Below are 17027 nucleotides of genomic sequence, written 5' to 3' on the forward strand. Positions count from 1 at the left end.
GAAACTCCCATGCTCTTTGAATAGTGCTATGGGATCTTTTACGTCCATCTGAGAGGATGCACAAGGTCTCAATTTAATGTCATCCAAAAGAAAGCATTTTCAACAGTACACTGCACTGAAATGTCAATCTAATCTATGTGTCTTAGTCTCTGGAATAGGGCTTAAGTCCACAACTTTCTCACTCAGAGGACTGAGCTAAGGTGGACAGCAAAAACAACATTCTAACCAACTCTAGTTCTTGATTTCCAAAATTTGCCATTGGTTTTGGCAATTCATTATAAACAAATATCAATCCAAACTCACATTTAGATCAGAAGCACTTAATTCAAAGTTAGGACAAAATTATGTTCATAGAATAAATTAACCCTATCTCACCTTGACTAGGTGAATCATAGCATCTTCAAAGAAGACCAAGTCCAAGTGCCCCCCTCGTACAGTTTCATTGTAAAGGAACAAGAACAGGTTCAGCCTCTCTTTCAACATTTCTAAAGATTCTATGGCCTCATACACTTTGGGCATCTCATATTCTGTATCCTCTGGTTCCTCACCTGTAAGCGGCAAAAAAAAGAACAAATTATTTTCTATGTTTTAACAAGCCTTTTATAACAATTGTAAGTTGAGCATATCCAAAGGAAGAGAGATGTTACATAAGAACATAAGAAGTAGGAGCAGGAGTAGGCCATCTAGCCCTTCGAGCCTGCCCCGCCATTCAATAAGATCATGGCTGATCTGAAGTGGCTCAGTTCCACTTTCCCGCTTTCTCCCCATAACCCTTAATTCCCTTGCCTACCAAAAATCTATCTACCCATGTCTTAAATATATTTAGTGAGGTAGCCTCCACCACTTCAACTGGCAGAGAATTCCAGAGATTCACCACCCTTTGAGTGAAGAAGTTCCTCCTCAACTCTGTTCTAAACTGCCCCCCATTATCTTGAGGTTGTGCCCTCTAGTCCTGCTGTCCTTTCTGAGCAGGAAGAATCTCTCTACCTCGACCCTACCCATCCCCTTCATTATCTTATACGTCTCTATAAGATCCCCCCTCATCCTCCTAAACCCCCACAAGTACAGACCCAGTCTATTTAGTCTCTCTTCATAGTCCAACCCCCTCATCTCCGGTATCAGCCTAGTGAACCTCCTCTGCACTCCTTCCAAGGCCAAAATATCCTTGCGCAAGTGCGGCGACCAAAACTGCACACAGTACTCCAGCTGCGGCCTCACCACTGCCCTGTACAGTTGCAGCAAGACCTCCCTGCTTTTATATTCTATCCCCCTCGCTATAAAGGCCAGCATCCCATTCGCCTTCTTGATCACCTGCTGCACCTGCAAACTGGGTTTTTTTGACTCATGCACAAGGTCCCCCAGGTCCCTCTGCATTGTAGCATGCTGCAGCTTTTCGCCCTTTAAATAGTAATCCCTCCTACTATTATTCCTGCCAAGTGGATAACCTCACATTTGCTAACATTGTACTCCATCTGCCAGGTCCTCACCCACTCGCTTAGCCTATCTAGATCCCTCTGCAGACTTTCCACACCCTCAGCACAATTTGCTTTTCCACTCATCTTTGTGTCATCAGCAAATTTCGTCACCCTACACTCAGCCCCCTCCTCCAGATCATCTATATAAATGGTAAATAGCTGAGGCCCCAGCACCGACCCCTGCAGCACTCCACTAGTTACCAACCGCCAATCAGAATAGCACCCATTGATACCAACTCTCTGCTTCCTATTAGACAACCAATTCTCTATCCACGCTAACACCTTACCCCCAACTCCATGCCCCCTAACCTTCTGAAGCAACCTTTTGTGCGGCACCTTATCAAACACCTTTTGAAAATCGAGAAACACCACATCCAACGGTTCCCCTCTGTCTACCGCACTAGTCACATCCTCATAGAATTCCAATAAATTTGTCAAACACGACTTCCCCTTAATGAATCCGTGCTGCTTCAGCTCAATCAAACAATTCTTCTCAAGGTGCCTCGCTATTTCTTCTTTGATGACGGATTCAAGCATTTTTCCAACAACAGACGTTAAACTAACCGGCCTATAATTCCCTGCCTTTTGCCTGCTACCTTTTTTAAACAGTGGCGTAACATTAGCCGTTTTCCAATCTTCCAGCACTTCCCCGGAATCCAGCGAAGTTTGGTAAATAATCCCTAACGCATCTACTATCAACCTCTGCCATTTCCTTCAGAACCCTGGGATGCCTTCCATCCAGTCCTGGGGACTTGTCCACCATCAGTCCCGCTAGTCGATCAAGCACTACCTCTCTAGGGACAGTAATCGCATTCAGGCTCTCAACTCCTACCATCCTTCTATCTTTAATATCCGGCAAACTATTCGCGACCTCCTCCGTGAAGACCGAGGCAAAAAACTTATTTAAGGCCTCAGCCATTTCCTCATCTCCCACCACTAAATCCCCCCTCTCATCCTCTAAGGGTCCAACATTCACTCTAGCCAGCCTCCTCCTCTTTATATATTTGTAAAAACTCTTACTGTCCTTTTTTATATTTAGTGCTAGTTTAGCTTCATAGTCTATCCTTCCTTTCTTTATCAACTTCTTAGTCAATCTTTGTTGATTTTTAAACCTCTCCCAATCTTCTTCTCGCCCACTACTTTTAGCCACTCTAAACGCATCAGCTTTTAATTTAATACTCTCCTTTATTTCCTTCGATAACCACGGCTGATTATCCCTTCTCCTACGTTCCTTCTTTACCATTGGAATATATTTCTGCTGAGCACCGAAAAAGATCTCCTCAAAGATCCTCCACTGTTCCTCAGCCAACCAATCTGCGCCCCCAATCTACACTTGCCAATTCTTCTCTCATCCTATCATACTCCCCTCTGTTCAAACAGAGGACACAGGTTCGGGACCCTACTTTCTCATCCCACTTTCTCATATGTTAGATATTCCCCCCTTAATATTTGAATACTAATATTAAAAACAATTCGATAAATTGAGCATAGAAAATGTTAGCAGTATAACTAATCATATTTTATATTTACAAGTTTCACTGAACAAAATCCCAAAAACTACAGGTAACAATCTGAGGTGAATTTTATGAAATATAAAAGTGAGATGAAATATAAAAGTGATATTTGCATCATGTTTACTTAAGGTCGAAAGGCAATAGAAGGGAGGTTTCTAAAACAAAAAAGATAACAAAAGGTTAATATCTGAAGAACAATTTTAAGTTTTTTGGACTGTTACTAGGTCCAGAAAAATTCCAATCTCTCTGGACCAGTTTTGTAAATTTTCAAAAGCTATGGCGTTGTGCTAAATATTAACGCCATACCAGTAAAGTTGCTCAAATGATCTGGGTGAGGGCCATGAATACAAACTAGAGAAAAAGATAATCAAATGGCACATGCACATCATGCTGCTGTCACACATCTCCTGCTGACCAGCCTGCAGCAACACTGGCAAGGCCTTCAGCAGCCGACAGCCCTACCCACCCTCTTTTCCATAAAAGTGCAAGATCAATAGAAGAACCCAAATGAGGAGAAAATGGGAAAAAAAACAACAGGATGCATGGTCTCATTGCAAAGTTGTTTCTCGAAAAAGATACATATTTTCAAAATCAAACATAAGAGTCAAATTGCTTTGATAAATATGGTCAATTACAAACGCTCAAAATTCATACATCCATATTTAATATGTTGAGTGTATGGTAATTCTGTGTAATAATAATGTCTAGACCTGTGGCTTCAGGTGGATCACGCAAGAAATCTACAAAGAGGTCTTCATTCTCCACATTGATAACATGCTTGATTTCTTCCCCAAGTTCTTCAGCAGCAATGTGAATTAATGTTTTATCAAACCATTGACAATCTTCAGAGTTCGTAAAGCGATCAGCCACCACTCGTGTACATTCATGTCTCCAGAGCTTCAGAAGAACCTATTTAGAAAATATATGCAATAAAGTTAGGATTAATATAGAAATGCTTTACATTTATTGCCAATTATAACTGCACTGGTTTCAGTATTTTGGTTGACGAACAACCACATCTATTATAATCACAGGCCAATTTGTATGAACAGTCCTAAGACTAAAAGCACAGTGACATCATCGGCTGATTCAGAATCAGATGTTACCAGAGCAGAGAAAAGCAGTGAGCATGAGTTGGGAACTCACAGTGCTTAATTTTTCACTGTCCAAACGCCCATTAGTTCTATTATATACCAGTTGAAGTTCTTAACTTTGCATTCACTAAGCCACAATCTCCCTCCATTTTAATAGAATGTAAATACATGATCTAACAAGCACACAGTAAAAAGCCCGACCACTGAGTTAAAGGTGCACCTTGACATTTTCTTTCCACTGTGGCCACTAAACTCTGCCTCTGGGATCAGGCAGCCTGACTCCATCCCATACCCACTACCTTCTTCCTCCACCCTCAGAGCAAAAATTGCATGTTTCACATTGGGTTGGTTTGGTAATAGGGGCAGAAATATCATGAGAAAGTCATGTTTTGTGTCCTTGGAAATGCATGATGTGATTGCTCCCCTCCAACCCCCTCCCCCTCCCCCTCACCTCCCCTCCCCCCTCCCCCCAACCCACCCCTGCCACTCCCATCATGGAATTTTTTCCACAGTGCATTTATTGTTTTCACTGTACTATATTCACTGCCCATTGTACAGCATTCTCTGCACTGGGGAAAATTAAATGCACGTTGCTTAACCACTTCTCAGAAACATCTTGATTCAGTCAAAACTGTGGCCCTAATTTTCCAATTGCCTGTCATTTAAACCCTCCAACCCACTTAATCTCTGACGCTCTGTCTTCAGCCTCCTACATTGTTCCAATAAAGCTGAAAATAAACTTGAGAAACAGCACTTCATCTCTTAACTAGGCACTTTACAGCTTTCTAGACTCAATATTGAACGCAATCATTTCAGATAATAACCTTTATGCCCATTTTTTCAGATGGCACATGTTGGTGATGACTGTGCTATTCCCATTTACACCTCCTTTAAATTCATAGTTAATTTTTTTTACTTGTCCCATTACCCTCTTTCCGTTTGCCTTGCACCCTCAGTCCATTTGCCAGTTAACCACTCCTGCCTTTCACCCCATCGCAGACTTTCCCATGTGCTTTTTCCCCATTCTCTTTCCCTGCCTTTGTATTATAATTTGTTACACCTCGACAAAAAGGTCATTGTCCTGAAACGTTGATTTTTTTTTCTCTCCACAGTTGCTGATTAGACCATCACATATTTCCAGCAATTTCTGTTTTATTTTAGATTTACAGCATCTGCAGCATTTTATTTGATTTATTATTGTCACATGTATTAGTTTACAGTGAAAATTATTGTTTCTTGCATGTTATACAGACAAACCATACTGTCCACAGAGAAGGAAAGGAGAGAGTGCAGAAAGTAGCATGACAGTCATACCTAGGGTGTAGAGAAAGATCAACTTAATGCGAGGTTCAATAGTCTGATGGCAACAGGTAAGAAGCTGTTCTTGAGTTGGTTGGTATGTGATCTCAGACTTTTGTATCTTTTACCCAATGGAAGAAGGTGGAAGAGTGTATGTCCAGGGGGCGTGAGGTCCTTGATTATGCTGGCTGCTCTTCTGAGGCAGCGGGAAGTGTAGACATAGTCAATGGATGGGAGGCTGGTTTGCGTGATGGATTGGGCTACATTCACAACTTTTTATAGTTTCTTGAGCTTGGGCAGAGCAGGAGTCATACCAAGATGCGATACAACCAGAAAGAAGCTGGTGAGAGTCATAGCTGATACGCCAAATTTCATTAGTCTTCTGAGAAAGTAGAGGCATTGGTGGGCTTTCTTAATTATAGTGTTGGCATGGGGAGACCAAGACAGGTTGTTGGTAATCTGGACACCTAAGAACTTGAAGCTCTTGACCATTTCTACTTTGTCCCTGTTGAAATAGACAGGGGCATGTTTTCCACTAAACTTCTTGAAGTTGACGACAATCTCCTTCATTTTGTTGACATTGAGGGAGAGATTATTTTTGCCATACCAGTTCATCAGATTCTCTGTCTCAATCCTGTATTCTGTCTCATCATTGTTTGAGATCTGACCCATTGCGGTGGTGTCATCAGCACACTTGAAAATCGATTGAGGGGAATTTGGCCACACAATCATAGGTGTATAAGGAGTATAGTAGGGGACTGAGAACACCACCTTGTGGGGCACCAATGTTGAGGATGATCGTGGGGGAGCTTATCTTTACTGGGGGTTGCTTATCTTTACTGATTGTGTTCTGTGGGTTTGGAGGTTCAGGATCCAGTCAGAGGGAGCAGCCAAGGCCCAGGACATGAAGTTTAGGGATGAGTTTCATAGAAATAATGGAGTTGAAGGCTGAGCTATACTCAATCAATAGGAGTCTGACATAGGTGTCTTTGTTATCAAGGTTTTCCAGGGTTGAGTGCAGGGCCAGGGAGGTGGCATCTGCTGTGGACCTGTTGTGGCGATAGGCAAACTGTAGTGGATCCAGGTAGTCTGGGAGGCTGGAACTGATGTCATGACTAACATTTCAAAGCACTTTAGATAATGGATGTCAGAGCCACTGGACGATGGCCATTAAAGTATGCTGCCTAGCTTGTCTTTGGGATGAGGATCGTCTTTTTGAAGCAGATAGGGACCTCAGATTGTTGTAAAGCGAGGTTGATGATGTCTGCGAATACCCCAGCCAGCTGATCCGCACAGGATCTGAATGCTCGTCCAGGTAGCCCATCCATTCCTGTGTTGATTTTTTGTTAACTTAGACCAGAAAGAAAATGGGCCCAATGTCCCAGGTCTCCAGATCCAAACAAGCTACACATAGCATAAAACAAATACAATTATGAAGAAATCCAAAGCTGGGAGTGAAATGTAGGAAGTTTAGGAGATGAGTGAACAAAAGTAATGTTATGAATCATGGTGCTCTTATTTGGAAGGAGGGAAGATAAAAGGAAGAATCACATTTTTAAAATGTCTTATTGTGTCCTCAGGATGTTCTATGGTGCTTTATCTTTGGCAATGCAGTCACCATTGCTATTATTGAAAACCTTACCTCTTTGTAACAAATAACATCTGCAGTGGCATTGAGCATGCCTTGCCAAATTCTGGAGAGATCTCGCAAATTAAACACATAATGAAACTTGGCTGGCGTTGGAAGCATCTTATGTTTGACAACTTGCCACAATTTGCGAGTGATGGGAACAAGCTGAGCTGCCAAGCTTGTAACTTCCTCAGTAAATCCCCGCTGTTTGCAGAAATGACCAACTCCAATCACACCTGCAGCCATTAGGAAATAAAGTTACAATGGATAAGACCTCACTTAATTACTTAATTATACTTTTGAAAGTAGCATTTCTTAGCCCAAAAAATACTTATTTCCAACCTATTGCTAAATATTGAATTACCTCACAAAATATAAAGGTTCAGAATACTAATAACTAAAATATCTGGATGCTAATTACATTTCCCTTCCCTGCTGTGAATTTACTATAATATGTGATTTTATATGAAGGGTGGCAAATACAATCTGCAAATTATAATGGTTACATTTTACAAAAAGAATTGGTCAAATACAACATACCCATGAAACCTGACTTACCAAAGACTTTGTCGATGGAGATGTTGGAATACAGTGTACAGTTAAAAATGGAGAAATGTCTCTTCAGCCTTTGAGGAATGTCGTTCCGTCCTCCACCAGGGTGGATCATTGCGGCAATAAACTGGATGTCCACAATGTGAGTGAACTCTCCGGGCTTCTCCAGGTTATAGAACCCTCTCTGTTCCATCAGCTGCCTCAAGATCTCATTCGTTACCTTAGAGCATAATAAAGTAATATTTTACTCTTCCTGTCATAATCTTATCAATTCCATTCACATGGTGAAAGGTCCCAATCACAACACTGCAGGAAGGTACATTATCTTGTTGTGAACTCATTATAATTAAACGTAAAGTTTCAACTGTGTCATATAATCGTGTACCACTGTTTCAAAACACATTAAAAAAGATTAAAGTGGAAAATTTATTGTGAAAAACTGTACCACTTGTTCACATATCTGAGGATTTTTTTTGTCCCAGTTTTTTAAATTGAATTTTTTGAGAGAACAAGCTGTGCCTTCTGCTCTTGCCAGGGCAAAATATTTTCCTTAATTCTTATGGGTGTAACATAAACATTTATGACATTTGTGTCCGAATGCTCACAATTACATTGATGAGTTTTAAAAGGATTTTAAAAATCAATATTGTAATGCAAGAAAAATAAAATGAGCAATTCAATAAAAACCATTTTTATACACGACTTTTTAACCAAGGACTTTAATCTTCCTGGAGTGGATTGGAGGGGGCCTAGAGCTGGGGGTACGGAGGGAGAGGAGTTTGTAAAATGTGTTTTGGAAGGGTCTCTAGAGCAGTATGTAACTAGCCCGACGAGGGAAGGGGCTATACTGGATTTAGTGTTGGGTAATGAGCCGGGGCAGGTGGTTGAGGTAGAGGTAGGCGAACATGTGGCTAACAGTGACCACAAGTCCGTCTACTTTAGGATAAAAATGGAAAGGGATGAGTGCCGGCCAAACGGGAGTGTGCTGAACTGGGGAAAAGCGAGCTATAGCTGGATTAGGAGGGAGCTGCAGGACACTGATTGGGAGGGACTGTTAGCTGGCAAGTGGGAGGCTTTTAAGGGCAAAATGAAAATGTTGCAGGAGAGGTATGTTCCGGTTAAGCGGAAGGATGGGAAAGGTAGGATTAGAGAGCCGTGGATTACAGGGGGTATCGAAGACTTGGTCAGGGAGAAGAGGGAGGCGTATGTTAGGTCGAAACAACTGGGTACGGAGAGTGTGCTGGAGGAATATAGAGAGAGTAGGAGGGAGCTAAAAAGGGGGATTAGAAGGGCGAAGAGAGGGCATGAAATGGCTTTGGCTGGTAGGATTAAGGAAAATCCAAAGGCACTTTATTCCTATATTAGGAGCAAGAGAGTAGTTAGAGGGAAAATTGGTCCTCTTAGGGACAAAAGTGGGGCCTGATGGTATTTATCCCAGGCTGCTTAGGGAGGTGAAAGATGAAATTGCTGGGCCTCTGGCGCAAATCTTTGTCTCTTCTTTGGACACAGGTGAGGTCCCAGAAGACTGGAGGGTAGCAAATGTGGTACCGCTGTTTAAAAAAGGTAGTAGGGATAACCCTGGAAATTATAGACCGGTGAGTTTGACATCGGTGGTAGGGAAATTAATGGAAAAAATACTTAGGGGTAGGATGTATGAGCATTTGGAGCGTTGCGATCTGATTAGGGATACGCAACATGGCTTTGTTAGGGGGAGGTCTTGCCTTACGAATCTGGTAGAATTCTTTGAGGAGGTGACAAAAACGGTTGACGATGGGAGAGCCATTGATGTCATCTATATGGATTTCAGTAAGGCGTTTGACAAAGTCCCTCATGGTAGGCTGGTAGAAAAGGTTAAGGCGCATTGGATACGAGGTCAGGTAGCTAGGTGGATTGAGAACTGGCTGGGCAATACGAGACAGAGGGTAGCTGTTGAGGGGACCTTTTCGGGCTGGAGGCCAGTGACCAGTGGTGTGCCACAGGGCTCAGTACTGGGACCTCTCCTCTTTGTAGTATACATAAACGACTTGGAAGAGAGCGTAAGTGGTGTGATCAGCAAGTTTGCGGATGACACCAAGATGGCAGGGTTGGCGGATACTGAAGTGGAATGTCAGGTGATACAACAGGATATAGATAGGTTGGTACATTGGGCAGATAGGTGGCAGATGGAATTTAATCCTGACAAATGCGAGGTGATGCATTTTGGAAGGAATAATGCGGAGAGGAGCTACGTGATAAAAGGTAGACTGATTAGGAGTATAGAAATACAGAGGGACCTGGGAGTGCAGGTTCACAAGTCTATGAAGATTGCGACACAAGTGGAGAAGGTTGTGAGGAAAGCTTATGGAATGCTAGCCTTTATAGGAAGGGGTATAGAGTATAAGAGCTGCCGTCTAATGCTTCAGTTGTACAGAACGTTGGTTTGACCGCATTTGGAGTACTGCGTCCAGTTCTGGTCACCTTACTACTGGAAGGATGTGGAGACTCTGGAGAGGGTGCAGAGGAGGTTTACCAGGATGTTGCCTGGCATGGAGGGACTGGGTTACGAGGAAAGGTTGGAGAAACTGGGACTTTTCTCCTTGGAAAGACGGAGATTGAGGGGGGACATGATAGAGGTATATAAGATACTGAAGGGAATAGATAGAGTCAATAGTGAGAGACTGCTCCCTGGGAGCAATTGTACTGGGTACAATTACAAGAGGTCATGATCTAAGGGTGAGGGGGGAGAGGTATAATTTGGATGTGAGAGGAAGGTTCTTCACGCAGAGGGTCGTGGGGGTATGGAACGCGCTACCGAGTAGGGTGGTGGAGGCAGGAACGTTGGACTCGTTTAAGGTTCACTTAGACAGACACATGAGCGAAACGAGGATGGAGGGTTATAGTAGGGGGTATTAAATAAGGTCAGAGCCTCAGGAGACACCGGAAGTGCAGACTTGTATGTTAACGTTTTTGTCTTTTTATTCCGCAGGTGGAGGTCCACCTTGTTGTCAAACAAGGGGCATGCACACGGCGGGTCGTGCGTGGGCTGCTCTTGGAGGTTCCGGGAGTGGCCTAGTACTTCGTGTTGGTGTGTGTGCTTGATCCTGGACCGGTAGATGGGCGCCGCAACAGCTCAGTGATTAGCACTGTTAGCTGTGCAGATACATGGATTTGGGCCTGTGTCTGTGGGAGTTTGTGCATTCTCCCTGTGGTTGCGTGGGTTTCCTCCAGGCGCTCCGGTTTCCTCCCACACCCCAAAGATGTGCTCTTAGGCTGATTGGTTTACCAAATTGACACTATTCTCCCCTGAATCTGGCTAAATTAGGGGTTCCATTTGTAGACACGCAGGGTAGAATAGGTGTAGGATGATGCGGCGGCGTGGGCTCGTTGGGCCGAAGGGCCTGTTTCCCGTGCTGGGTTGTTCTTTGTTCTTTTGTTCTTCTTACATCACAATAGCGCAATGAAGCCGGAAGATTAATCTTGCATATGGAGCAAGTTGTCAACACTGATTGGAATTTTCAGCTCACAATTTTAGAAATCTTACTGCTCTGCCCTTACTTTGCTCTGTCCTTTCATTGGTCACCTGACACATCCAACCTTGCAGTGTCCTGCCTTTCCACACCAATTGGAAAGTGAGAAAAGTCTTCATTATTTAATTGGCTGAGTTGTGACTGTCAAGCAGCCATTTTTCCCAAAGCAGACGCCATCTCCCTGGCCCTGCACTCAACCCTGGAACACCTAGATAACAAAGACACCTATATCAGACTCATATTCATTGACTACAGCTCATCCTGCAACACTGTTATTCCTATGAAACTCATCTCCAAACTCTGTGGCTTGGGCTTGGCATCTCCCTCTGTGAGTGGATCCTGAACTTCCTAACTCACAGGCCACAATCAATAAGAATAGGCAACAACACCTCCTCCACAATCACCCTCAACACTGGTGCTGCACAAGATTGTGTTCTCAACCCCCTACTATACTCCTTATACATCTATGACTGTGTGGCCAAATTCCCCTCCAATTTGATTTTCAAGTGTGCTGACGACACCACCATAGCAGGTCGGATCTCAAACAATGACGAGACAGAGTACAGGAATGAACTGGTGCGGTGACAACAATCTCTTCCTCAATGTCAACAAAACAAAGGAGATTGTCATTGACTTCAGGAAGTGTAAAGAAGAATACGTCCCTGTCTGCATCAATGGAGACGGAGTGGAAAGGGTAAAGAGCTTCAAGTTTTTAGCTGTTCAGATCACCAACAACCTGTCCTGGTCCCCCCATGCCAACATGATAGTTAAGAAATCCCACCAATGCCTCTATTTTCTCGGGAGACTAAGGAAATTTGGGATGTCTGCTATGACTCTCATCAACTTTTCCTGCCCTGCCCAAGACCTCAAGAAACTACAAAAGGTTATGAATGTAGCCCAAGCCATCACACAAACCAGCCTCCCAGCCATTGACTCTGTCTACATTTCCCACTGCCTCAGCAAAGCAGCCAGCATAATTAAGGACCCTACACACTCCAGACATTCTCTCTTCCACCTTCATCCATCTGGAAAAAGATACATAAGCCTGAGGTCATGTACCAACCGACTTGAACAGCTTTTTCCCCGCTGCCGTCTGACTTTTGAATGGACCTACCTTGCATTGAGTTGATCTTTTTCTACACCCTAGCTTTGACTGTAACATCACATTTTGCACTCTTGTTTCCTTCACTATGAATGATATATTCCGTCTGTATAGTGCGCAAGAAACAATATTTTCACTGTATGCTAATACATGTGACAATAATAAATCAAATCAAAATCATTGCTAATACTTTCATATTTAATAAACAAAAATAAAAAATACTGATTTTTCAAACTCATGTTCGTCTTATTTTTCTCTTTGGTTACTTTCAGAAGTACCTTGGAAATTAAATTTTGATTCCTGGAGACAAAAGTCCTGAAGGATTGGCAACACAAGTATGCAATCATATTTGTACAGCACTGCCAACTTCACCAAAGAGTTTTGTTTTAGAAATCAACACTCAGAAATGTAATAAAGTGTTTTCTCTTTAAGCTAATGGTCTGGCTCATGCCAAAAGCATGCAAAGATCACAGACCACTTCATTTTCTTGGCCACTTGGAACTACATATTGGAAAATGACCATGCACACCTTCTATTCTCTCAATGGACTGCCATTAGCAGCCTTTTCTCTTGTTTTTGTGGCTATGGCTCATCTTTCTTTCCCACACCCGACACATAAATATCTCCCACCATCTCTGCCTTTGACAAACGGTCATCTGGACTCAAAACGTCAACTCTTTTCTCTCTTTACAAATGCTGCCAGACCTGCTAATATTTTCCAGAATTTTCTCTTTTGGTTTCAGATTCCAGCATCCGCAGTAATTTGCATTTATTGAAAAACACCTACTTTGCTTGAAGAAATATAGTCTTGTTAGATACAGTCAACAAGTTAATGGAAATCTGATATAAACAATGTTAACAAAGAAGTAAATTGACTGAAGAGTTTTATTTACCTGATCGCCCCATTTGTTAATAATGGGCATGTTTACATCGTCGATAAACACAGTTATTTTCTTTCCAGCTTGAGGTCCATAAACATTCCCCATTCTTTTGTCCACATAGCTTTCTATAGTTCTCTAGTTAAAAAGTCAAAATAAATAGACTTCACCTGAAATGTGAAAAGTCTGATAATCTTTTAGGTTCCTCATACTAACTAACCTTGAAAATGAGTGAAACCATTGTCAACATTTGACTTGGAAAGTGAATGTGTTTTTGATCTTTTTTGTAGCAGCTTTTCTTGAAACAGTTAATCACTTACAAAAAAAGTTACTGTCTGCAATAGATAAAATAATGAGATCAGAGAGGGATTATATGACAGTCAGCCATTCTATCCATTGAGCATTCATTTGAATTTTAACATTACGTTAGGGCCTGATATCTGTTAGCTACAATAGAGGAGCTGTGTCTCCAATAAGTTTATTTGCTGTCAGCAAAGATTGCAAATGATTTCTATATCATTGACACAAGTGACCTTGGTGCAAGAGGATTAACAATGAAAATAACATCAAAGTAGTTGTATTGAAAAAACGAACAATTGATCATGAATAAGTTTAATATGAAGTTATGAATCGGTGGGAACAGATTATGGTATCGTAATCCAATGGACTTCATCTTGAATTGCAAGATGTTTGACACATTTAAGTTATTGATCACACAAACCCTAAGATTGAATTATAGTCTGTAATTTTCAACTGTGTGTCTACTAAAAGTTTGTGATATTAGTTCAACTCCAGTGGGTAGATGGGATGGTTGTGATCTGGCTTGATGTTAAGGTTAAAGGGTGAGTATATTGACAAAGATGGAGGGAGAGAGAAAGAGGGTAACAAGGACTTGAGGTGGAAAAGAGGGAGTAGAGAGAAACGATGAGAGAAGTTCCACTGGTTGACCAACATAGCGAACCAGTAAGATCACAAGAGAGGCAAAAAACCAGCTTCCCCCCAATTCCTTGTCTCTCGTGATACTACAGCACTGATTAAAAGATTTAAACCTTAATTTAAATATTATCAGTGAGATCCAGATGCAATCATCTGGGCTCACTTGCCTTAACAGCCTTGCCGGTGGAGATCCTCAGCAGCGAGGATCACGTATAGTTGCCCACCAACAGGGACCAGTTGTGATGGCTTTGATGGTGGGCTGGAGGCAATTGAGGGTCCCCAGGTGATTGGGGGCAGGGGGACAGTGCCCCTTGTGCAGTGCCAGTGTGGGACCCTTGCACTGCCAGACAGGCCCCCTGGCACTTCACACCATATACCCTGACACAGCTCACCGGGCACTGGGCAGTGCCAAGAGGTAGGGCCTAAGTTAGGCAATGGGGGGGGGGTTGCTGTGTACTCTGCAGTTGGGGATTGGCCAGCGGTGTATCAGGGTGACGGTTGGGCAGGGAGGCCAATGATCGGGACGGGGGGGAGGGTGATGTCCATGAGGGATGGGGAGTACTAGGGGGTGGGGGGGGGGTGATAGATCTCTCAGTGTACTATTTATACTTGTATACAAAACACAGAGATCAAGACACTTGTGCAATAGTATCCCTCCACCTCCTCTCAACCAAAGGCAGCAGTTCGCTTTCCGACAAGAATAGATTCCATCCACTCCCCCTACTGGCCCGAATCACATTTTGCCTTTTCTTTGCACTAAGTGGCATGAGATCGTATCTGAGAGTTCACCCATTTCCACGCTCGTTTGTCACTTAGAATTGTTTTAGCAAGATCACCCCCACTGTACTTCATTAGTGGAGGATATTAAATGATGTCAAATCCCTGATGCTGCTAGTGGTGGTGGGCAGTTGTGAAATATGCTAAATTGCTTCATTAGTGGAAGCCAGATGGAGGAGACTAGGAAGAATTTTCCTTGTTGTGAGAAAGCTTTGTGTTCTTTCTGAGTTAAGTGTCACCATATTTCAATGCAATGCAGGAGGTTATTTATTCACGCTTCTTTTAAAATTATTTTTATTTCAAAAACAGATAAAGAGCAGACAGAGTTCAATACAACACAATGATGCGGCTGCCACCTGCCCCCACCTCCAGTATATAAGAGACCAAATAAAAGTTGGGCAAAACAAAAAAAATTAAACTAACATTCATCCACTCTTTACCTGAAACATTAAAGGTGTAGTGGCTGAGGAGAAGTTGAGGCATTTTGGCAGATGACTCTCAGTGTTATACTCAGACAGATAGCTTTTTACGATGACTGTCTTCGCAGTTCCTTGCTCACCAGTCAAAAGCACACCCTATAAAAATAAATCAACTTAAATCATCTTGGCTATAAACTTCCTTCAGCCTCTGAGGTATTCCGAGAGTGAAATGGGAGGACAGCAATAGGCAAAGAGTGAAAATGAAGCAGGATCAGTCAGCAGACAAGTCACAGAGATCTCTTCCAGGGGCCAAGACTGGGCCAAAGTTTCTCTCGTACAAGGTAGCGAATGATAGAAGCAAAAGGGGCTAGTTAGATAGTCAGATAGCTCCCACATCCTTGAAGCCGAGATGCAAATGGAATGGACTTGTCGTTCAGGCCCAAGGCAATGTGCAAAAGGGGCCCAAAGTAACACACAGGTAGGCTACAGTTATGGGTTTAAGTTCCCAGAACTGAGTCTGCTCTGTTTTACTTTGTCTATTTTGTAAGAGTCCAAATGACTTAATGTTTGGGCAGAATTCTAGCTGCATTCTCAGCGTTCTATTCCCCTTTCTCTGGCTGCCCTCATGATGCACTCATTCTGATAAATGATAAATATTTAAGTCTTAAGTAGACTTAAGTAGTCTACTGGACAATCTTCCCAAAAAAATTCTAGGACCGGAATCTTACGGCTGTTCACACCAGTGGGATTTTCTGGTCCCACTGCAGCGAATGGAGATTTGGCTCAGCGCCAAATTCTCCATCCTCGCTGCAGCAGCAAAGGGGCGTCAATGGCCAGCAAGATCATGGTAATTTGAAAGAAAGAGGCCAATCTCATTTGTATTTATTTTGCAAACTTGTGATTTTTAACAAATGAGTTAATCTTTGTGGTTGCTGTGTATAATTTCCTGCATTGAGCACTGAAAACTAGTACGACAAATAGTGTAGCCAGTAGGTTTACAATACCTTAGACTGTTTGGCAATATTGTGAATGAGAAAATTTGTCCTAACATTGTCCACATTTGGCACTAAGATGGATCCATATTCAGGAATGGTATCTACAGGATAAATATACTCCTCCACCTGTGTGCTCCAGTGTAACCAGTTCCCTGTTGTAAAATGAAAAAATCTTTGAGAACTGCTGCATGTAATTAAGCACAAAATGTTTGATGAACAAAGAAACATTCAACTGCAACAATTTGATTGGAAACTAATCCATTTTAATTGTGTTGCAGCAACTCCCCAAGTGACTTGCAGGACAAAAGCAATTATTAAATTCATGTTGAAAGGAAATTACTGCAAATGCTGGAATCTGAAATGAAAACAGAAAATGTTGGAAAATCTCAACCGACCTGACAGCATCTGTGGAGAGAGAACAGAGCCAACATTTCAAGTCCGAATGACTCTTCGAAGATAATAGAGAATAGGTGAGGAAGTGGAGTGGGGGATGTTGTGAGGGCTGGATAGAGAGCCAGCAGTTGGTGGAGACGGAAGAGATTGACAAAGATGTCATAGACAAAAAGACAAAGGGAATATAAATAGTGGCAATCATGGCTAAGAAGGGTCCGAGTAGCATCACATTAAGAGATTAGAATGTGTTAACGGCAGATCAAAGGTAAGCAGTGTGTCAAAGGACCACCTGAAACAGGTAACAGATGGCCTTAGTGGTGTGGGGGGAGGGGAGACAGTGGTAAGGAAAGAAAGAGGGAAAGCAGGACTTAAAAAAATTAAGAAATGAAACAGTGGAAGAAATGAAAATAAATTTTAAAAATGAATAAAATAAAATAAATTGATGGAAATGGGGTAA

The 17027-nt window shown here is 42.4% G+C and overlaps 1 protein-coding gene across 1 annotated transcript in view; it reads right to left on the reverse strand.

Annotated features, from left to right (window-relative positions):
• LOC145342419 (dynein axonemal heavy chain 5-like) overlaps positions 1 to 17027 on the reverse strand; it is a 230601-nt gene that overhangs the window by 91471 nt on the left and 122103 nt on the right. Inside the window, exons 48-54 of the mRNA XM_080187984.1 lie at positions 16187 to 16329; positions 15204 to 15338; positions 13066 to 13188; positions 7571 to 7784; positions 7025 to 7248; positions 3700 to 3898; positions 376 to 548 (exon numbers count right to left, since the gene is read on the reverse strand). Of these exons, the coding sequence (XP_080044110.1) occupies positions 376 to 548; positions 3700 to 3898; positions 7025 to 7248; positions 7571 to 7784; positions 13066 to 13188; positions 15204 to 15338; positions 16187 to 16329 (1211 nt within the window). The remainder of the gene's footprint in view (positions 1 to 375; positions 549 to 3699; positions 3899 to 7024; positions 7249 to 7570; positions 7785 to 13065; positions 13189 to 15203; positions 15339 to 16186; positions 16330 to 17027) is intronic.

The sequence above is a fragment of the Carcharhinus amblyrhynchos genome, chromosome 4 (genome assembly GCF_965287045.1).
Source record: "Carcharhinus amblyrhynchos chromosome 4, sCarAmb.v2.hapA, whole genome shotgun sequence".
Taxonomy (NCBI): Eukaryota; Metazoa; Chordata; class Chondrichthyes; order Carcharhiniformes; family Carcharhinidae; genus Carcharhinus; species Carcharhinus amblyrhynchos.